The sequence below is a fragment of the Diabrotica virgifera genome, chromosome 5, assembly GCF_917563875.1.
Source record: "Diabrotica virgifera virgifera chromosome 5, PGI_DIABVI_V3a".
Taxonomy (NCBI): Eukaryota; Metazoa; Arthropoda; class Insecta; order Coleoptera; family Chrysomelidae; genus Diabrotica; species Diabrotica virgifera.
Window position 1 is genome coordinate 238,121,861 of NC_065447.1, and position 23,338 is coordinate 238,145,198.

Consider the following 23,338-nt stretch of genomic DNA (forward strand, 5'->3'; position numbering starts at 1 on the left):
TATGATTGAGTTTTTAAATTTTATTTCATTTTTGCTTTATAACAATGTAAAAAACTGGCAGGGCAAAACTTTAGATCAAGTAGTAGCATCTGCAGATAATATAAATAGTTGTAAGGTATGTCAAGAGCAGTTACCATTAGTAAAGGAAGATAGATTACATCCATCTCTGGAAATTCAACTTTCATTTACAGTATCAAGTTTTAGACAAACAGATAAGTTAGTTGGTAATAGATTTAATTTTAAAAAAGCAAATTTTGATTTGATGTGTGATTTGATGAGAAATATGACGTGGGAAGCTGTAACAGAGGAAATAGAGGTAGATAAAGCTCTAGATATCTTTTACTCAAAAGTACTTAATATATTTGAAGGATCTGTACCACAATATAATATTTACAAGAATTATTCTAATTTTCCGAAATGGTTTACGCCTGATATCAAAAAGTTGCTCAAACAAAAAAATAATTTTAGAAAGTTAAGACATGTTTCAATTTATTTTAACAATCAATTTATAAGACCAGAAAAAACTGAAATCATTAATTAACATAGAGCACAGGAAATATATACGGCAAATTGAGGAAAATATAGAAAATGAGTTTAACAATTTCTGGAATTTCATTAATAATAAGAATTCTAAGTCTAATCAAACAGAAATATTTTATTTTGGGGGTAAAGAAATAAATCAGAGTGATACTGCTAATGAGTTTGCGAAATATTTTGAATCTGTTTATTCTACCGACATTTCTAGCTATAACACTAATTTTACAAATATTATTAGTAATAACAATGTTTTGAATTTACCATCAATAACAAGCGTAGATTATGATAATGCAGTCAAAAAGCTGAAACCAAAGAAAGCTGCCGGTATAGATGGCATCCCCCCGTATATTTTAAAGGCATGCCAAGAGTGGTTAAAGTTACCATTATTACATATTTTTAATCTAATAATAACTTATTCAAAATTTCCAGAAAAATGGAAACTATCTTCAATTACTCCAATATTTAAGGCGGGTAACAAAAGAGATATTGAAAACTATAGAGGAGTCGCTATTATGTGTGCTCCATCAAAAATTTTCGAACAAATATTGCATGCTCATGTATATAATCACGTCAAAAATAGTATTAATGATCATCAACATGGTTTTATGTCGGGTCGCTCGATAAATACAAGTTTTATTTCATTCACCGAGTCTGCAAACAATGCGTTAGAAAAACAATTGCAATTGGATGTAGTGTATACGGATTTCGAAAAAGCCTTTGATAAAGTAAAACACGATGTTCTTTTAAGAAAGTTATGTAATTTTGGCTTATCTGATAATCTAATAAAGTTATTTAAAAGTTATTTGCAGAATAGGAGTTTTGTTGTAAAACACAATGGAAATACTTCTGGTAAATTTAAGGCTAACTCGGGAGTACCACAAGGGTCTAATCTTGGACCACTTTTGTTCTTAATGTTTATAAATGATTTAGCAAACGTCATCCAGTATTCACATTACTTATTATTTGCAGATGATTTTAAGTTATTCAAAATAATTCAAACTGTTAGGGATTGCGTAATGATTCAAAGGGATATTGAGAACATTTTATTATGGGGTGACAATAATAAGATCAAATTCAATATAAATAAGTGCTACGTTATGTCTATTACCCGTAAAAGAGAACCAATAGTATTTGATTATTTAATAGGAGTTAATGTTTTAAAAAGGACCAGTGAGGTCAAGGATTTGGGTTTGATTTATAATAATCAACTGTCATTTGCTACACATATTGGTAAAGCTGCAAAACGAGCGAACCGTATGCTGGGTTTTATATGTCGACAAACTTGCGATTTTACTAGTATTAAGGGTATAAAAATATTATATAATACTTTAGTTAGACCAATATTAGAATTTGGTTCCATTATTTGGGGACAACAACCTCAAGTACATTTAGAGGCACTAGAAAAAGTTCAGAATAAGTTTCTTCGTTATTTGTATTTCAAAAAACATCATCGATGGCCTGATTATGGAACCATAAGATCAACCATGCTAAGGGAAGAATTTGAAGTTTTGTCTTTGACTAGTAGGCGCAAATTTGTAATGGCAATGATTTTATATAAAATAATTAATAATATTTCAGGTACAATTGATTTACGAATGCGGATACCATTTAATGTTCCTCGAAAAGCAACGAGATATCAGTTGTTGTTTGGAAAAATAAGAACATCTGTTTGCTCTCCTCTAGAGGCCATGTTGAAACTAGCGAACAATATAAATTTAGTAAAAAACATTGATTTTACAATGTCAGTTGGTTGCTATAGACATATAGTGCAAGAGCACTTTAAACTAGTAGATGGATAATAGATATCATTAATCTAGCTGTTTTTGTGTTAAAGTCTTCTATATCTGCCTATCAATAGTTGTGCTAATGACTGTATATATTAGTTATATTTGTTATATAAAGTTTATGATTATAACTGTCCATGTAAAAAGGTTTTAGGACCTGTTTGGATTTTTATAAATAAATAAATAAATAAATAAATAAATAAAAGCGCCATAGCATATAGGATAGACTTTGAATTAAGAGATTGGGCTACTCCCAAAATTTCTTTAAAATCCATGCAGTAGGATAGAATTCGGAGGTAATACCTTGTTCTTAATCTCGCGCATTGACTGGTGTAATAGAAATAGAATGAAATGCAAATATTGTAAACTATTAATTTCTCAGAAAAATGAACTAATTTGAAATGAAAGTGTGACTATAATATTCTATTGATTTATGCAATAATCTATACATCTATAGTGTGTCTCCGAAATATGGCATCGAACATTTTCTCAAATGCAGGAATCAATGATGCGTAGAACTATAAAATATTTTCAACTATACAAGGTGTCTCTAAAATATCAAAATAACGAGTAACTGTGTTATTTTTATAGAATGCCAGTATCTAGTACGATAACGATAATAGATCGGTACGATAAAGCTCTCGGGCGGCCCTTCCGTCCAGCGTTTTTTATTTCCAATCAGAACGAGGCTGCCACACCTGAAGACCTGAAGAAACAGATTTGAAGTAGAGAAAGATCTTTAAATGATTGGTTTAACAGTATGCAAAAGTTTATTTTATAAAGAGAATATTATGTAAAACAAAAATTCATTTTCGAGAAAAAAAAATTGTTCGACCACAATAATATTTTTTATACTTACAAGTACAATCGTCGTCCTTATAGAAATACCCATCTCTACACTTTTCACATTTCAGGCCATCGTATTTATTTTTACAAGTGCAAGCTCCCGTTTCTTGATTACATTCAGACGATACTGAACCTTGCGGATTACACTGACACTCTAAAAGCAAAACCAATAACTTTAGTAATTCATACCTTTTCAATTAAAAAAAATTAAGTCAAATAGCTGAAAGAACACTATTGAATTAAACTAAATTTCAATAAGACATTAACATCACTTTATAACTTTTTCTCTGTTCTCCATTGTTAGTTTTTATTGTATAGTATATAAATTATTGTAATCACTGAATACATATATAGTGAAAAAATAATCCTATTAATTAAATTAATGAATAATTTACGCGATTATACAAGTAAATGTTATCCAAAAATATTCAAAACCTAAACCATATAGCGATCTCGTTCGCTGTCCACCAACTTGAGTATTTGACCATCTCTGGCCAAATACCCAAGTAGGTGGAGGCCAATAAACTAAAGAAGAAGAACGTTTACATCTAGTGCATAGCTTATGCAAATAAACTTTAGATTCACGATACTAAAAAGGGTGATTCACTGGTATTCTTTAAACAACTTGACTATAATAACATTTTCCTTACAACCTATACTAACCTGTACATTGAGAGAAGTTAAAAAATCCAGGAGCACATTCCTTGCAATATTTTCCTCCAAAGTTGGATTTGCAGGTACATTCGCCTTGAGATGGAGCGCACTGTAGCTCTAAGGTTCCATTGAGATAGCATTCACAAGGCTTGCAATTAGGATATCCGTAATAGCCAAAGCTGCAGCTGTCGCAATTTGGTGGTACGAACTCTTTTCTGCACTCACATCTTCCAGATCCCTCTGCGCAGTTGCCGGTGGAGTAAAAAATGTCACATTGACACGCTAAAAATAATTATATAATATTGTAACAAAAGAGTACTCTTGACCGACCCCGGTATAACAGGTCCCATCTCTACACAGACAGATATATACCGAAGAATCTAGATGAGACGCGAAGCACCGCCAGGGGAGGCGTGCGATTCATCGAATGTGGCGTGATTACTAGGGATGGGCGGTTCCGTTCTTCTGGAACGTTCGGAACGCTTCTGGTATTTTTGTATTCAATATATTTATAAGGACGCCAATTTTTAGGAGTAAGTTAGTGTATAAGACAAATTCAGACTGTAAAGTTGTATAAATAAATTTCGTATAAACGGACAATAAAACGATCGCGTATTATTGTTACAATATCAATAAGGAAGAATAGAATGTCTGTCCTGTGCCGAGGCATCTGTCCCCTTATCACCGTTGCTATTCAATTTAGCCTTAGAATATACAATAAGTAAAATATCATCTGAGCTGACAGGGGGATCTACGAATCGAGGATCAACACTATTGTTAGCCTTTACTGATGATCTAGATGCAGTCGCTCATTCTAAAAGAGACGTGAGAGAAGTGTTTTCACAACTCGAGGAGGAAACAGGTAGTCTGGGTCTTCGAATAAATGAAGAGAAGACGAAATACAAGCTAGTAACCAAAAATCAAGACAACTTAACTATTAATGACCACAACTTCGAAGTGTTCAAAGAGTTTAAATATCTAGAGGCGGTAATCACAGATGACAACTACTACATGGAAGAAAAGGTCACAGTAAGCATAGCTGCGGGGAATAGAATACTCCGTACAGTGGCGAATGGTCCTATGAGGCAGTTAAGGCAGTGCCTCACCAGTATATCAATCGACTGTTTACGTTATTTCGTTGTTTCATAATCAGCTTTTTAAATATAATTTAGCTTTTTGAAATTTCCTAAATAACTTTATTTTTATGAAAAAAATTAAAATCGGTACGGCCCTAACTCTTTATCTTTGTATCCGTCTTCCACGTGCCAGTATTATATGCATCTATATCTCATTCCAACTTTCTCAAATCATTACAGTTGAAGCTAGCCTCACACCATCCTTGTCTAGCATACTACCGTTTCTTAAAATAGGACAACGACAACAGTAAAACCGGCAAAATTTGAAAAATGTGCCACCGATTCTGGGAACAAAATTCATCTAACCTTGAGGCCGGCCTCAAACACGTGTTTTTTTACTTAAGGTTCCGCGGAACGGAATAAGAATAGCCGAGTTGAACAGACTGCAGACCATAGCTGTCTATGCAGACGCGGTATGCGAATGGATTATTATGTTTTAGAAGTTTATGGATATGTATTTAAAACATTGTTCATTTTAAATCATTGTTCACTATCACCTAATATATTGTTCTGAAGCTATTTCTTTGTAGTATTACATACATACATACATAATCGGTTGCCTCTTTTACCATTAGGTGTCGAGGATATCTTTGTAGTATTAATATAATTTATTATTCTAAATGGGAAATAAGCCACAATTTAACTTAAAAAATGATTTTATTAACTTTTCCACTTCCGCATCGGACGTTTACATACAAAAGTAGTTTTTAAGTGTTTCGAAAATCTTGTATTTTGTGGTTGTGTTTTTTTTTGTAAAAATTTTTGAAGATATTCTTCTTTAGGCGCGATTCGATTGAGGGTAAAATTGTACATAAATATGCGCGCCTGCGCAGACAGTATGTACACAGACAGTATGTAGTTCATTGCTAATCTTTCAAGATAGGTATGTATGTATCTGTAACCGTGCAAATAAGTCATTAAAAGAATATATTAGTGTTCTTAGGAAATGTATTATTTATTATAATTCTTGTATTTTTGGATTTGTGTTTCTCTGTGGTAAAATAATAAAATATTATGTAAGCATAACATTTTTACACTATATGTCGCCGTGTTGTTTAATTATATCCGAAACTTACATGTCAATTACAAGGACCTCGCTGGAGTAGTTGGTAATGCGTTAGCTCTGAGATTGGAATGACGCGGGTTCAAATCCTGGGCGATTCATTTTTTTTTTATTTTTGGTTGTTTTAATAAAAATTTTTTGAAAGTGGAAGATAAGAAAGTTAGTTTGATTTTTAAATAAAATACAAATAACCTGTTAAGTATATTTACTTCGTTTAAATTACCCATTATATAATAGAAGAATATCTTCTTACGTGCGTACAAAGTACACACACATTCTTTTTTTGAACATAGTTATTCAAATCGGAGTGAACAAAAGATTTAAGCGAATAATATAGCAATATGATTCCCATAGCCTTAGCTCATTCCCCATATCTTCCACGATTTTTGAAAAAACTCACACTCTTTTGTTATGTAAAATTTGAAATTTTCGATATGGAATTGGAATTCAAAATAACTCTATGAACTGAGGCTGAAAGCATTTGAGTCGATCGCATTCACGGGAAAACTTTTAGAGAACTAATCGGCTACAAATATTTCTTAAGGATTTTTTGTCCGGAATTTTTTGTGGGGATATTTTGTCTAAAAAATTTGTGGAGATTATTTGTCCGGGATTTTTTGTGGGGATTATTTGTCCGGGGATTATTTGTCCTGGGATTTTTTGTGGGGATTTTTTGTCCGGGGATTATTTGTCTGGGGATTTCTTGTGTAGGGATAATTTGTGGGGATTATTTATCCAAGCTTCGTGATAGCGTTATGCCGTCACAAAATCGACTCTCCGGCCATTAAAGAGAAGCTAACCATAATAATAAAATTCCTCAGGTGTAGTGTGCCTCACCACCTTCTACTATCACGAGCCGCCCCTGACTCCCTACCATTATTATTAAAATCTAAGCTGCTAAAGACAATATAAATTAAGACTGTACATATATATTATTCGCCAAGTTGTTATTTATGGAAACATGGGTTCTACATCAGCGGGAAATAAATAAGCTGCTGGTATCTGAAAGGAAGGTTCTTAGAATGATATTTGGCCCTCAAAGGGATGAATTGACAGAAGAGTGGAGAAGGTGCCGTAATGCTGAATTGGTGACTCTGTATGGTACTGAAAACATTGTCAGACATATAAAATCTAACCGAATAAGATGGGCAGGTCATGTGGTAAGATCAGAGGAAGACAGAGTGTTAAAAACAGTAGAAGTTTTTAGAGAGACCAGATGGTAGAAGATCAGTAGGGCGTCCCAAGAAAAAGATGGAAGGAGGATGTTGAACCTGATTTATCTAGAATTGGGGTACAGCAATGGGAAATGCAAGCGCAAGATCGTAGAACATGGAGGGCTATAGTAGATGCGGCGAAGACTCACCCCGAGTTGTAAAAACAGTCAAGAAGAAGAATAAAGGATATAAAAGTCACCTACTCCCGAGTGGATAAGTTTTCGACAAGTACTGAAAGCAAATTATTGTCAGAACTATAAATAGTACGTTCTTTAAAGGTGAAATATTGCAAAACCTCTAAATTTTAAACAACTGCTTGGATTGACATGAAATTTGGCATACACATAGCTAACAAGTCAAAGAAAAAAATTGATATTGTGCTGATGTGTTCTTTTGCCCTAGGGGTGAGTTTCATCCCCTTTTGGGGGTGAAAAATTTATATTCGAAATAAGTCCGGAAATTGATAAAATGAATAATTCTAAGCAACTTTTGTTCTATAAACTTTTTTCACCAAGTTAATACTTTTCGAGTTATTTGCGAGTGAATATTTAATTTTTCTACAAAACAACCACATCTTCAGACGGTTTTTCGCATATAACTCAAAAAATAAGTATTTGGTCGAAAAAAATTCTTATCAACAATATAGCACATAAAAAAGTGAAAAACATGGTGGATATATTAGGTCACTATACCTAGTATAAGCAGAGTTATAGCTAATGAAAAATAGGTTCATATTCGTCAAATTCCAAATCGAATATTTTAACGTGCCATAACCAAAAAACGAAGCACTTTTTTGGGGAAAACTCATGTTAACTTTTTTAAAGTGTTTAAAAAATGCTTATTTTTGTTTTTTTTTAAATTTCTTAGCATCAAAAGTAAAAAAGTTAGGTTCAAAATAAAGTTGGCCTTTTTTTGGTAAGAAATCGGGAAAATCACCCCCTAATTAGCATTTCAAATGAACTTAATTGTTACCACTATACAAGTGTTTTACTCTCGTATGTATTGGTCATATGATCTGTAACTTTCATCGGTTCAAAGTCCTTATTTTTGACAGAGCTGTAGTTAAAATGGCTTGAACGAGTCACTTATCACGAGTGTATGCAAATTTGGAAACACCTAATCTTAACCAATTTTTGTCTTGAAAAACAAAAAAATACAAAATATTCAGAAAGGTAGAGCCGACATTTTTTATTGTTTAAGATTTTTGGTATCTCTGACAATTTTTAAGTTATTTTGAAAAAAAAAAGCATTTTTTTCAAAATTAAAATTTTGAAAAAAAGCATTTTTTTCAAAATTAAAATTTTTAAAAATTTTACTTTAAAACCCAAATTTTTTCAAAAATAAGCACTTTGAATCGATGAAACTTACAGATCATATAAACACAACATAAGTAAAGTAACTTGTGAAGCGGTAACGATTACTTTCATTTAAGTTGCTAATTGGGGGGTGATCTTCCTGATTTTTTTTTGCCAAAACAAAAGGGACCAACTTATTTTGAGCGTAACTTGCTTATATTTGATGCTAGAATTTTTTTATAAAAACAGAAATAAAGCTTTTTTTAAACACTTTAAAAAAGTTGTAATGTGTTTTCCCCAAGAATGCTTCATTATTTGGATATTTCACATTGAATTATTCTATTTGGAATTTTTCGAGTATGAACCTATTTTTCATTAGCTTTAACTCTGTTTTTGCTAGGTATAGAGACCTAATATACAGGGTGGTTCATCTTATTCGCCTCGGTGTCTGTACGGAAAACCACTTAATATTTTAAAAACATTTCTTCACAGAAATATACAGGGCCTTTAATACTACAATCTAAAAATAATACGAATTATACAGGGTGCTCCAAAAAAGAGTGGTATATCAAAGTTATATTTTTTCTTATGGAATGCCCTATATCCGATGACAGTACTGAATTGACCTTAAAAAATAAGCTATACTTTCATAAGGTTTCCCTATACCTAAATACAGGGTGTTTTGATTTATTTCGATTTTTATGAAAATGTAAGGTTTTAGAAAAAAATAAATATCTACGAATCTAAGAATCAGTAACAAATTATTTCTTGGATCTTAATAATAGACTATTTAGCATACTTAAACAGATGATTACTGTAACAAAATTTCTTACAGGGTGGTCAAAATATGAGATTGTTCTATTAATAAATTCAAGCTGTAATAACTGACTTATTTTAAATAGAACACCCTGTATCTTACTAGTCTATTGCGTATAAAATTTACTTAGCTTTCAATTTATATTAGAGTTTCCTATACCTATCTTTTACAGGGTGGTCAAAATATTAGATTGTTCTATTAAAAAATCAAGCTGTAATAACTTACTTATTTTATCTGGAACACCCTGTATCTTACCAATCTATCGCGTAGAAAATTTACTTTGCTTTCAATTCTTATTAGGGTTTCCTATACCTATCTCCCTTCATTTTTTAAATATTTAAAGATTTCCTAATTTGTAAGCTTTAAAAATTAGAATTAAGTACCTATGTCGTGGTTATGTACAACACATCACCAACACCGGCAATATACTTAAATATCTTAGTCAAGATGCTTTCGTTAATAAAATTCAAATTTTTATCATTTAATCACACAAAGTGTTCTTATTTTAAATGACAGTCGATATTCTATTCTTTATAATGGAAGATATTTAAAATCTCTTCAATTCCATGTAAACATTCTCAATACACATGTTATTCTGTAAATATAAATTCCCATGTTATTCGGTAAATACCCATTTTTACATATTTTTGTACAATAGGCTCGTTTTCGTCATAGTAGCCATTGCATTTAATAGTTTGTAATTGCGATTCAAAGATTCAAACAAAAAGTGGTGTTCTTAAATTTACTTAATAACCGTTGGTTTAAGGTATGGAAAATACTTATACGGAATGAAATATAATTTAAATATCTTCCAGAATACGGCATCTAATATAGGATATGCAGTTTAATATAAACATATTATTCAATGTCACATGTAGGCCAAAATCAACTAAAATAATACAACACTCTGTGTGATTACATGATAACAATGAAAATTTTATTAATGACAGTATCATGTCTAAGTATATTGCCGGTGTTGGTGATGTGTTGTACATATGTAACCACGACATATTTACTTAATTCTAATTTTTAAAGCTTGCAAATTATTAAATCTTTAAATATTTAACAAATGAAAGGAGATAGGTATAGGAAACTCTAACAAGAATTGAAAGCTAAATAAATTTTCTACGCGATAGGCTAGTATGATACAGGGTGTTCTATTTAAAATAAGTAAGTTATTACAGTTTGAATTTGTTAATAGAGCAATCTAATATTTTGACCACCCTGTAAAAAGATAGGTATAGGAAACCCTAATACAAATTGAAAGCTAAGTATATTTTCTACGCGATAGGATAGTAAGATAGAGGGTGTTCCATTTAAATTAAGTAAGTTATTACAGCTTGAATTTGTTAATAGAACAATCTCATATTTTGACCATCCTGTATGCAACTTTGTTGCAATGAGCATCTGCTTAAGTATGCTAAATAGTCAATTATTAAGATCCAAGAAAGAATTTGTTACTGATTCTTAGATTCGTAGATATTTATTTTTTTCTAAAACCTTACATTTTTATAAAAATCGAAATAAATCAAAACACCCTGTATTTAGGTATAGGGAACCCTTATGAAAGTATAGCTTATTTTTAAAGGTCAATTCAATAATGGCATCATATATAGGGCATTTCATAAGAAAAAATATAACTTTGATATACCACTCTTTTTTGGAGCACCCTGTATAATTCACATTATTTTTAGATTGTAGTATTAATGGCCCTGTATATTACTGTGAAGAAATTTTTTTTAAATTTTAAGTGGTTTTCCGTACAGACAGGCGAATAAGATGAACCACCCTGTATACACCGTTTTTTTTTTACTTTTTTATAGGCTATAGTTTTGCTAAGCATATTTTTTTCAACAAAATGCTTACGTTTTGAGTTATTTGCGAAGAACCGTCTAAAAACGTGGTTATTTTGTTGAAAAATGAATATATCCACTTGGAAATGACTCGAAAAGTATTGATTTGGTGAAAAAGCTCTATAGAAGAAAAGTTGCTTAAAAGTAGTCAGTTTATCTATTTCGGGACTTATCTAGGACATATATTTTTTCACCCCCGAGATGGGGTGAAAATCACCTCGAGGGCAAAAGCACACATCGGCACCATATCACTTTTTTCTTTGATATGTTAGCTATGCGTGTGCCAAATTTCATGTCGATCCAAGCGGTTCTTTAAAATTTACAGCAAAAACCGTGAAAGAATGTACTAAAATAAAGAAAATAAAAAAGTTGGCATAAAAACGAATACTTACGTTGACATACATCTGTTTCGTTCCATTGCTTGTTGTAAGGCCTGAAGAACCTATCTTGGCATTTATTGCAGTTAATTCCTTCTGTATAGTCTCTACAATTTTTGCACGTTCCACCTCCATCGTATCTGCCATGAATATCGAGTGACAGATGTTGCTTGTCCACTTCTGGATCGTATTCACATTCATCGCTGTGGCCAAAACAGTTGCAAGCTAGAAGAAAATAAAACTATGTATACTCTACTTTAATGAGGTCTAATTCAGAAGTTAAAAACTGAAAGCCATACGACAAAATTTATTTTAAAACAAAATACAGTACTATAAATAAGTAAAATAGAAGAATGATGAAATGGTTGCAAGTGTGCGTCCATAAATGCAATGTATCGGTAAAGAAAAAAAATTAGTTGGTTAGGTCTTTACCTGACCATTAAAATAGAAGGAACTCAAATACTATGACGTTTTCTATTCTTTTCTCTAAATATTTTAACGGTATAAACATCACATGTTTGTTAGGTTTCTTTAAATAATTATTCTCCGTCTCAGTCTCCTTCTTCCAATTCTTTCTTTGACATGGCTTCGTCGACTTCATTTTTCCATAATCTTCTCGGTCCTCCTCTTTTTCTTGTTCCTCTTGGGCTCCATTCTGCAAACTTGTTTATCTATGAATTTTCTGCTCTACGTACGTGGCCGTACCATTTCATTCTTCTCCCATCTATATACTGCAGGGTATCTTTTTTCAGTTTCATTGTTCTCCTTATCTCTTCATTTGATATTCTGTCACTTCTGGTTAGACCAGAGCATCTTCTTCAGTACTCCATTTCGGTCGTCAGAATGCTCCTTTGGTTTTTTGTGTTTGTCATCCAAATTTCTGCTTCATATGTCATGATACTCCATACTATTGTTTGGTATATCATGTGTTTTGTTTTCCCCCCATAATTTTCCCCTATAAATAATTGTTTTAAAGTAAGTTTTTTCGTTATCTTAGCTAATAACTTTTCTAATTCCTGAGTGTCTAATGCCTGGTTGCACCAATAGATTTTAAGCTTAAAATGTGCTTTAAGCTCAGCTTACGAAACACGCGTTGCACCGTTGAGTCTTAGATCAATTTTCAGCTTGCCACAATGGATTACATAGATAAGAATCAAAAATTATGGTGAACGTAAGAGGGAATTAAAGCGGCCTTGTCTATAAGCTGAGCTGGGCTAAGCTGGAGCTTAAGGTTTGTTGGTGCAACCAGGCAAGTCGTATCTATAAAGCAGGTACTTACGTTCACAAATAAAAGGAGCATTATGTTTGGATTGTTTCCAAGCTTTTTGTTCGTATCCTGGACAGCAACTATTACATTTAGCTCCGCAGGTATTATGCTTACAGTTACATAACAGAACCCTGTTGTCTTGCCGATCTGGAATATCACAAGCATCTGCGTGTCCATTACACATGCAACGACCTCCTATGCTTATCTCTTTGATGGAATAGAAATACTAAAAAATAGAACGATTAACGATAAGAAAAAGAATATTAATTTAAATAAAGAAAACAAAAATTGTATAACTTAGTTCTGTTTATCTTTTATGGTAAGCTGATGAAGTTATAACATTCATGCTTATGTAAGTTATGGCTCACAAATCTGGTCAAACATACATTGCGAGGCATAAGTTAGGGATACATAAATTTATGCTCAATTTCATAGTTGACTTTTTCGTGAACTGTTTAACCGATTCCGGTAATTAATTTTTTTTTATTTTATTTTAGATTTTTCTTTAGTAGATAGGTACACATTTGTGTAAAGGTTTATTCAAACTTCTTTTTTGTACTTATACCGGGTGGAAGAAAAGAATTGTTTTTATTATGTTATGTTTGAGACACCCTGTAGCGAGGACGAGGTACAAATAATGTGTGTATACATCGGAATCGTATTGTAGTCTTATGTTTTGTGAACATTTTATTTTTTGAATGTTCTTGATATCTTTAGAAACAGAGAAAATAGACGGTTTTGTAGTTTAACATGTATTGTAATTTAACTGAAACCAAAATTTTGGGACATCCTGTAACGAGGAAACGGTAGAAAGGTGGGTATACATCGATATCATGTTCTAGTCCCATATTTTGTGAACATTTTATTTTTGAAGTTATACTTCTTTATGGGCGTAATGACGGTGAAATTTTATATGGTAAAACCTAGCGACCGGGCGCATGCGCATTATAACTATGTTCTGATTGGATGTTCAAATGACATGACAAAAATTATCCAATATGGCAGCTGTGGGACTGTGGTTTGGTTATAATGTATGCTTGTTGCGTTTTAAAATTTGTAGGAAGAGAAACAACAAACAAAAAGTTAGTTAATGGTTATACTGCCTTTTTAAATAGTTTTCATATTATATTTTTGGACTTATTTACATAGAAGAGATGATTGTTGCATGCCAATGTGAAAGCTCATCAAACAGTGACTAATATGAGTGCCGCAGATCTCGCTTATTCAAAGCTAAAGCTAAAGAATCTTTCACTGGTAAGTGTTTTATAAATAGTTGATCAAATTTTGTTATGATATTTGAACATAGCCACTTTGTACGACGCAAGTGATTGCGAAATTTATTAGTCGTTATACGGGCTCCGATACCTACCTTGAACCTACCAAAATACATAAGTAGTATGTAATACTTTTATTTACATAATTTGATTACCATCAAAATTTCTATCAATATTCACCTAATATATATTGTTTTCTTACTCCATGTTTTGTTGTATTTTTTCAATTCTAAATCATTTCAATTCAAAATCAAAATAATTTGATTTACATAAGTTAAAAATGTCAAAAGGTTAATCTGTTTAGTTAGACGATCTTCGCACATAATGATAAGCTGTCTCTGTGGTGAAGTTTTAATGCGAGTGAATCCCAATACAACGTAAATACCAGCCGCGTGGTAAGTTCGTTCGAATCCCAATAGACTTTTAATTTTTTTATTTTTTTTATACATTTTATGATTGTAAGTATATTTATTATATAATTTTATTTTCAGAAAATACGTATTTAGTTAAAAAAATTTCCGACAATTAATGTTCAGAAATCATTTGTGGCATTTTTAATGTGTTTGTGTGTGTTTTATTTTTTTATTATTTTAATTTTTGACACTGTTTTAATAAAAATGTTTGAGAAGTAGTAAGTATAAATTAATTTAATATTTAAATAAAATATAAATAAAAAGTATATTAATTTCGTTTATAATCATATAATCATATAATAGAAGTATAACTTCTTACGTGCGTACAAAGTACACACACATTCTTTTTTTAATTTCTCTGGTATCTCTAATAACAAAGAAACTAGACGGTTTTACTCTTTAATATGTGTTTTAACTGACGACATGCGATACGTGAAGAGACCATGTCTCATCATACCGCTAAGATGAAATTATTTTCCATATATAGTGCGAAAGGAACAGAGTGTTCAACGGAAAAAAATATGTGTAATGTACCTCTCGATATTTAAGGAGCCTCCACGTAGACACCAAATCCTTGCTTACTCTCAAGGAAATTCCACTCCAAAACACTCCAGAGCCTCTATTAAACAATCTCGTCTCTCTTATGTTGTGCTGTGCATACCGCTCACCTGGTCGACAAATAACTCTTATAGGTGTAGATAAGAACTGTTTACGTTATGTGTCTTTCTGTTTTTAAAGTTTTGTTAACTGTTATTTTTTTATTGTAAATTTAGTTTTGTTTAAGTTAAGACTCATGTTAAAGAGTAAAACCACCTATCTTCTTTGTTTCTAAAGATATGGGGGACATTCAAAAAGCAGAAGTGTCACAAAACAGAAGACTACAACACGATTTTGATGTATGCTCACATTTGTACATCGTCCTCCCTACAGGGTGTCTCAAACTTAACACAAGAAAAACATTTCTTTTCTTCCACCCGGTATAAGTATATAAAAGAAGTATGACTAAACATTTGCACAAATTTTGTAAATACTACAGAAAAATATAAAATAATAAAAAAATTAGCGGAATCCGTTAATATCTTCACGAAAAAAGCAAATATGAAAATGAGCCTAATTTTCTGTATCACTAACTTATGTCTCGCAGTATATACATCAATTCAACAGACCATAGAAACCAATAGTTTCAATAGTTTTCTCGCACTTCGTTTTACCTGCTGCTAAATTTTGTGTTGAACCTTTGACTTTGTGCATTTTTGCTCCGTTCTGTACTCTGAATTAATCACGTATTTTAAATCCCTTTCTGTATATCTAAGGTTTTAATTCGGCGTTTTACATTGATATATTCGAACGATAGTTTTTCATAAACATTCTAATACCATCTTAAGATATTCGAAGAAAAACACTTAAATGTGTTTTCGAATAGATTAAACAAAATTTGAATTTTTATTTTAATCAGCCCAAATTGCCTTTGGTAAATAGCTTTTTCTGTAAGAATTGCATCTCAAGAACGTCGATTGTAATAACAAAGTCGAATCATTTATTTGTATTGGGAGCTGCAGCAAACAGAATTAAAAGTGGTTGTTTAGAAATTGCCAAATTCCTCTTGGTTTGTTTCTAAGCGCAACCAATGACTCGCTAGATAGAAATCGTGACAGCTGGAGTGCGGCTTGAGATCTAATGTTAATGGAGTTATCATCGCAACGACAAATTTTTCCATGATTCCCGGTTGAGATCTTGAAGAGGTCGGGGCTTTGACGTTTCACTAGGTGCTGGGAGTGTCCCAGTACCATCAATTCCCGTTTAACCCATTCATCAAATAAAGATTTCTGTCTTCGTTCTCCCGCTAGAGATGGGACTGAAAGTATGTTTTGTGATTTTGTTTTTGAGAAACCTATTATGGTATCCTGAAGTTCCGATAACCTGTCCAGTTGCCTGCTTAGGGGAGTGTATGTAAAGTAGTGTCCGTAATTCATGAATTTGTTAGCGGGGAAGCGGTTCCTCTCGCTTCCATAAATATTCTAAAAATATTTACAACATGCTTTTTAATTTTATACGTAAAAATTCTGAAGCGGATCACAGACCGATTCTCGTGAATAACGTAAAACCTCGCTGATTAAGGATTAGGTAATAAACTTCTTTTGCAATACATACAATATTATGTTTTTTTGTTAGATGAACACTTACCCTTCTCGTGACAGTAGGATCCTGTCTAGCCACAGACATAAGATGTCCTAGTAAGTTCTTAGTTCTAAGAAATCTCAAACGTACATTAGTAGCTCTTGTCCATTCTTGCAGTACCGATGAGTTGAAATAGTGATTGGCAGATGGTCTCTTCTTCAGCAGCGAGATTGGTATCTACAATAAATAACAAAAAGCAGATATGAGACATGTTACTTATTTGTACTCGATACAAAATTAGATAGTCGGTGAGATAGCCAAGCAGGACAGACGCTCGACTTCACTTCGTTTCAATGCTGAAGTGGATCTAGTGAATGTGCGTCCAAACTCTGGCCCAGTGAACAGAAAAATAAAAAGGTTTAAGTACGCAGTAGAGATGTTGAAAAAGTATCTATTCGTTACAAAGTAATCGTTACTTACGAATACCGAAAGTAACTATACAGAGAGGCAAATCGTTACTTTGATTACTTTGTTTACTCTGATTACTTCGTACCAGTCGTATCAGAGCGAGTAACGACTATTGTACCTATCTACTTTGATAACTTCGTTACTTCGTACCAATCGTATCAGAGCGAGTAACGACTATTGTATCTACAATCAGTACACTTGATTACTTTCTACCAATCGTATTCCAGCGAGTAAAAACAAATTGGTGAAGGTCGTTGTTATATCGGAATACCTATACAAAATACCTACCTACTGAGAAATACGATTCTCGATATGATTACCGGTACTCAAATACAAAAGTAACAAAAGTAATCATAGTAACCAAAGTAACGAATACTGTAAATGATTACTTTATACAAAAGTAACGATTTGTAACGAATACTCGGAAGTAAATATAATCAACATCACTCGTACGCAGTAGTTTAAAATTCTAAATATGAATCTACCGCTTAGTTTAGAATACGATAGTGTCTGATAAGGGCTTGCTGCTCGCTGATACTCCTCCATAGATTCTTGTGCAATGAAAAATAGTTGGGGTAGTTCTGTAGGCATAAAGATAATTATCAATTATTTTTAATTATATTCATTGAGTAAGCTTCTTTATTTTGTATTTTTGCTGCCGTAATCTATTTTAAGAGGCTTTCTTAGAAGTTTAGATCTTTTGGAAGGATGTAAATCATCACAGCTATGCGAAACTTCTAGAACGCCACTCCAGATAGCTACTACATTTGCAGATAGACCAGAATATTCTTCGTCATTCCACATTTCTCATTTCTCTAATTTTGACCTGCACATTCTTGCTCTGAACATTCTTGCCCTTCCAACACGTGCTCTAAGTCTTCAAATTCCGTCTTTTAATGTTCAATTTTCGTGTCCGCCCCAGCTTGTGTGGAGGAGGAGTTCTGGATTAAGTTGTGGTACTTTTGTACTTCGCGGAAGAAGAACGGGCGAGGAAATACTCAACCCTGACTCGGCGCGTCCCACTGGCTGATAGGGAAATGTTCTACAGATATATATGATATGTGTGAATAAGGTCTTACAAATAAGCACCCGTGGAACAACTGAGGAAATGGCACAGGACCTCGATTTTTGACCCTTCGCTTCGTTATCGATCATTCGCTATCTGTACACTAAACAGATACGAAGCGAATACGTTCGATAACGAAGCGAAGGGTCAAAAATCGAGGTCCAGGGCAGCAGCTGTGTCATTAGTGATTGAACAAACTACAGTTTTAAGTTTTTATAATTTCTGACAGTATACCAAAATGAGGTTATTTATATTATATCTTACCTCTCCTCCTTCTAAGGGAACGATCTTAGAATACTCTGTGGTGCATATAACAGAATTATCTTTAGCAATAGGTGCCAAGCTTTCTCTTCCGAAGAAAGTCTCACAATCCGAAGGTGAATCAGAAAAGTATTGCCAAGGGGTGAACGTCTTTCCATAATCAGCTGATTTCTCTAAAATCCATAGACCGGGTCTAGGTGAGTTTGCCATTTTGATGTAAACATATGCGACGTGAAATTCCTGCAACAAGAAGTATATTAGTTATGAATTGTTGAAAATAAATAAATTTAATATTAAATTTATTATACGAATTAAGAACATTCCAAAATTCTGCAAAAATATAATACAGTGCCAGAATGTTGTTGCGAGCACGCGGCGTGCACGCTAGTGTGCAGTAAATAATATCAAATCATGTACTGCTGAACCGCCAGCGATCCCCCCAGTTTGCCCGCAGCGGGCAAGCAGCTAGAAGACACGCAAATGTGCACCGATCCTTATTCGCGGTGTGCAAGTACTTGGAGGGGATACGAGAAACGATCGTGCGCGAATAGCGGAGAAATCTTGCAACTTTCTTAAATAATTCATATTGTCAATTGAAATTGTTAAATTAACGTATATTTCATACCTAATGTCATTAGAGAGATATCGCAAAGGTTAACGTTAATAACGTGTGAAGACGTAAATAACAGATAACGGTCTATTTCAACACAGGCATCAAGAGAGTTATCGCAAATGTTTTGGGGCGGGGCTTAACGTTATTATGACAACCGACGTTTGGAATTAAATGTAACCTAGAAATTAATGTTTAGGAATACTATAAATGTTTTTTTATTGAAAAATGAATTTGAATATTGAGCAGGTTGACATGCATTTGAATTTTAATGATTTAACAAACAATAAATATAAATAATCAGTATAAAAATAATTAAAATATCTGAATAACTAATATCCTAAGCACAAAAGTAGTCTATTGTAAACAAAATAAGAACACAAGCATTTCTTAACACAGGAAACAAGATGATTTACAATTTTTAGTTTATAAAATGTGTTCTACAAATTATTTTTATGTTTCATCCCAAACGTCAAATTAGCGTTAACGTTATTACCATCCCTTATTTCGACCTAAATAGCGGGACACGTTATCCGGTATTAGCGTAACATTCACTCTGCGCTTGCGTACATGTCAAAATAGCGTACCTATTCCGCTAATAGCATGCGGTAAAATGCCTGTGCTATATCTCTCTATTGAAGAAGAAAAATTATGTGTGGCTCACAATATTGATATGATATGAAATTATTATATAAAAGTATATTTAATTATTTTGCTTGCAGTACTGCATTTTATGAATAATTCATTTTATTTACTACATACAATTGTTTAACTTTTAATAACATAACCTAAATCTTACTTTTTCTTCTTATAATTTTTTTTTGGGGCTATGGCCTTGACAATTATCCAGCAACCAGGACTAATATAATTGGCCAATATAATTAAAAGTGCGAAAGATGTTGCCGAGCTATGAAACCAGGTGTCGCTTTTCCGAACTTGCACGGTCCCACTAATAACCGGCAAAATAACGCAAAAGATGGAAAACATATTAAGTTGTGAGATAAAAAGAAATGAAACTAGTGGAGGTGGGAGATTTAGCGATAAAAACCTATAAACTTACGTTCTGTTTATTGTTTCCCGCCTTTAGACGTATCAGAGGAGTATGTCAACTAAAACTGTCACTGTCACAGTGGCAGTTGCCAAACTCGTCATAACTTCTAAAGGTGGGAAACAATAAATGTACATTGATAGTTTCATTTCGTTTTATCTCACAATTTAATGTGTTTTCCATCTTTTGCGTTATTTTACCGGTTATTAGTGCCCTTATCACTGTATACAGTCAAATGTAATTTTCCTATATTCCTTGATAATAGTATGATAATAATAATTGCATAAAACATAAAAACATACACCTGATTACAGGGTTGCCGAGTTTCAAACTGTCATTAAAGTAACATAAAAAATTAAAGCTGAATTAGTTGGTAATCATCCGTCATTAATATCCATATCATTCCCCGCATTTGGGCACATCCTACTAATTATAATAACTGATCTTTAAGAAATCCCAAATGGGCCAAATGTTTAAAAGCACATTTGCTACTCTTCTTCTCGATGTGCCTATCCATAATGAATGTTGGGGATCATCATGGCAATCTTTATCTTATCTGCAGTAGCGCGGAAAAGCTGCACATATGTTGTGTTGAACCAGGTTCTGAGATTCTTCAACCAGAATGTCCTTCTTCTTCATGGGCCACAATTTCCGAATGGCTTGTAGGAGGGCATATTTGCATTTATATCGCATTTTTGATCCTGCTAAAGGTGGATCTAGCTTTTCTGATGCCTCTTACCTCCTGGTTGTTGGTCCATTCTTTATTTACTATGATGCCAAGGTACAATTGCAGTGAGTCACTCATTCTACTGAGGTTTTGTTTGACTAGAGTTGACCTTCTGGTACCTTTGTCTTGCTAATTACCATGAGCTTCGTCTACATTTCTATCGAGTCCATATTGTTGACTGTAGTACGTGATTTTGTTCATAAGAGCTTGTAGGTTTTCAAAAGTTCAAATACTATACATATATGCAGATGGCATCATAGTATTCTGTATCCATCTACACTACATGCCATCTGTAGCCATCTGCATGTTTGATGTTGTTTAGCCGGTACCCGTCTAGTAGAACACCCTTTTCAATTTCGTGCAAAGCTTCTCTATAAATATTCTTTCAGAGTAGAGATTAAAGATTAGAGGAGAGAGGCTTGCCTCATTCCACGCATGATTTTCACATATTATTATTCGTTGTGTTTACCTTCAACTTTCAGATTGGCGGTGTTATTGTACATAATAATTGAAACGTCACCATGAATTTTAATTTAGTTATGGGTTTTATCTGTAAGTTTATTATTTTTATCAAGTTTAATGGTGTGTCCTTGTCTACATAAAAACGTATTTTAGTAGAAAAATTGAATGTATTCCCGAAATTTGCAGTAAACTGAAAATATCTCGAAAACTCACGAGTTTAGGTATAGGGATTGCTATATAAAAATGAAAGAGTATCACAAATACAAAATTTTGAAAAAATAAAATATAGGGTGATCCATTTAAAAAAATTAAGAAAATCGTAATTTGGTTTTGTAGTTCACCCTGTATACAAATAGTTGTCAATGATTTCAATTTAACTTAACTTAAAAACCACAGTATATTGTTAATCTAATTATGTAAAACAAATTATTGTTAACGAATTACTTATTTATATACATGGTGTTAATCTCATAGGGATTTCGAAATAAAAATGGTCATAACTTGTTAAATACTCTGTATAGTAATGCAAAACCCTATATTATATGAACAAGAATTATGAGAATATAAATATGAAATAGGGTGTCCCATTTAAAAAATTATATGTTTGATATACCACGCAGTTATTGATCACCCTGTAGAAATGGACATATTTTCCACGCCTAGAGAATATCATTGCCTACATTTTTTCTAAATATCTTTTTTCGATATTCTATACCATAATGGAATTATCGACCGATCCCGCACTAAAAACTCACCCTGTATATCCTATCAGATTAAGAATAATGGAAATCCTCTGGTCGAGGCTTCTAAAAATGCAAGCCATACTGATTCTGAGACTTAGGAAGATGAAGGAATTTTACAATTTATAATTCTCATCCCATCTGCTCAGGCGGTATATTTCCAGCGAGAATGGTTCCCTCCGTACTCCAAATAGAGTAAATATAGGTACATATAAACTAAAAATGAAATTGCAATAGGTATAAATTTTCAATTTCATTGCAAGCCGAAACTGCCGTCGTATTACATTCTAGTTCAATCAGAGAGTACAGCAAGCATCTCTACCGGTTTCGGGGCTTCGTAGCCCCTCATCAGGAGATACATATTTATGCTCTTCTCTCTGACGGAACCAGGGTAATACTCCGTGCGCAGTCTCGATTTTTGGCCTGGGACGCTCTAGTAATATCTGCTAGAAAAAAGTTTAAGTTTTTAATCTAATAGCACACAAAATGATATTTAAAATACCATTCTATACTAAATTTACAATCAAGATGCAGTAGAAATAAATTCTACTAGGAGCTCTCCCGAATCATAATTTACAATGTATAAACTTTGGAAATCATGATTTGGGATTTACAATGTATATACATTTATTCCAGGGTAATAAGGTTTTTTCCATGACACTCGAGCAGCCAGGGTACTGAAGCGTTTTTTCGACAGGTAGTGCCTATAAGAGCAAATTGTAACTATTTCCTGCGTAGGTTATGGCGGCCATTTTTATTTATAAACAATTAATTGTCAAAAAATGGCATTTTTCACTTTTTTTTCAAATCAATGGAAAACAGTGAAAGTTATGGTTTTTTGAGTACAAATATCTTTGAGATTATGGAAAAAGCTTTAAAATACAATTGCGAAAAAAGGTCGGAATTGCAAAAAAAAATAATTTCGCAATATCTATTGTAAAAATTAGTGAACAGCTTTGAAATTTTTGTCATATAAGGGTTCTTTGGTGCTTAATACGTGATAAAAATTTCAAAGCGATTCATTGAATTGTTTAAATTTTATTCAAATTGTTTATCCCAGAGAACATTTTTTTGCAATAACATAAGTCAGAAGATAATGACGTTAGAACCATTCCACAGGTGACAAATGAAAGAGCATGAGCTATATTTTCAACTTGGTTTAAAAAAAGCGAATAAAAAATGCATTTATTAGTAATAAATAATTATGCAAAAGTATCGTAAATCTTTCCTTATAAACTTTTTATTTTGTTATATAAGAAATTTTTATAAGAATATTTATTACAATTTTTTATCAATTATAATATAAAT

At 32.6% G+C, this 23,338-nt stretch overlaps 1 protein-coding gene across 1 annotated transcript in view; it reads right to left on the reverse strand.

Annotated features, from left to right (window-relative positions):
- The window catches only part of LOC114329586 (laminin subunit alpha), a 192,193-nt gene that overhangs the window by 87,908 nt on the left and 80,947 nt on the right, over nucleotides 1-23,338 (reverse strand). Inside the window, exons 3-8 of the mRNA XM_050651827.1 lie at nucleotides 18,447-18,683; nucleotides 16,715-16,885; nucleotides 12,856-13,069; nucleotides 11,592-11,801; nucleotides 3,831-4,103; nucleotides 3,181-3,321 (exon numbers count right to left, since the gene is read on the reverse strand). Coding sequence (XP_050507784.1) covers nucleotides 3,181-3,321; nucleotides 3,831-4,103; nucleotides 11,592-11,801; nucleotides 12,856-13,069; nucleotides 16,715-16,885; nucleotides 18,447-18,683 — 1,246 coding nt within the window. The remainder of the gene's footprint in view (nucleotides 1-3,180; nucleotides 3,322-3,830; nucleotides 4,104-11,591; nucleotides 11,802-12,855; nucleotides 13,070-16,714; nucleotides 16,886-18,446; nucleotides 18,684-23,338) is intronic.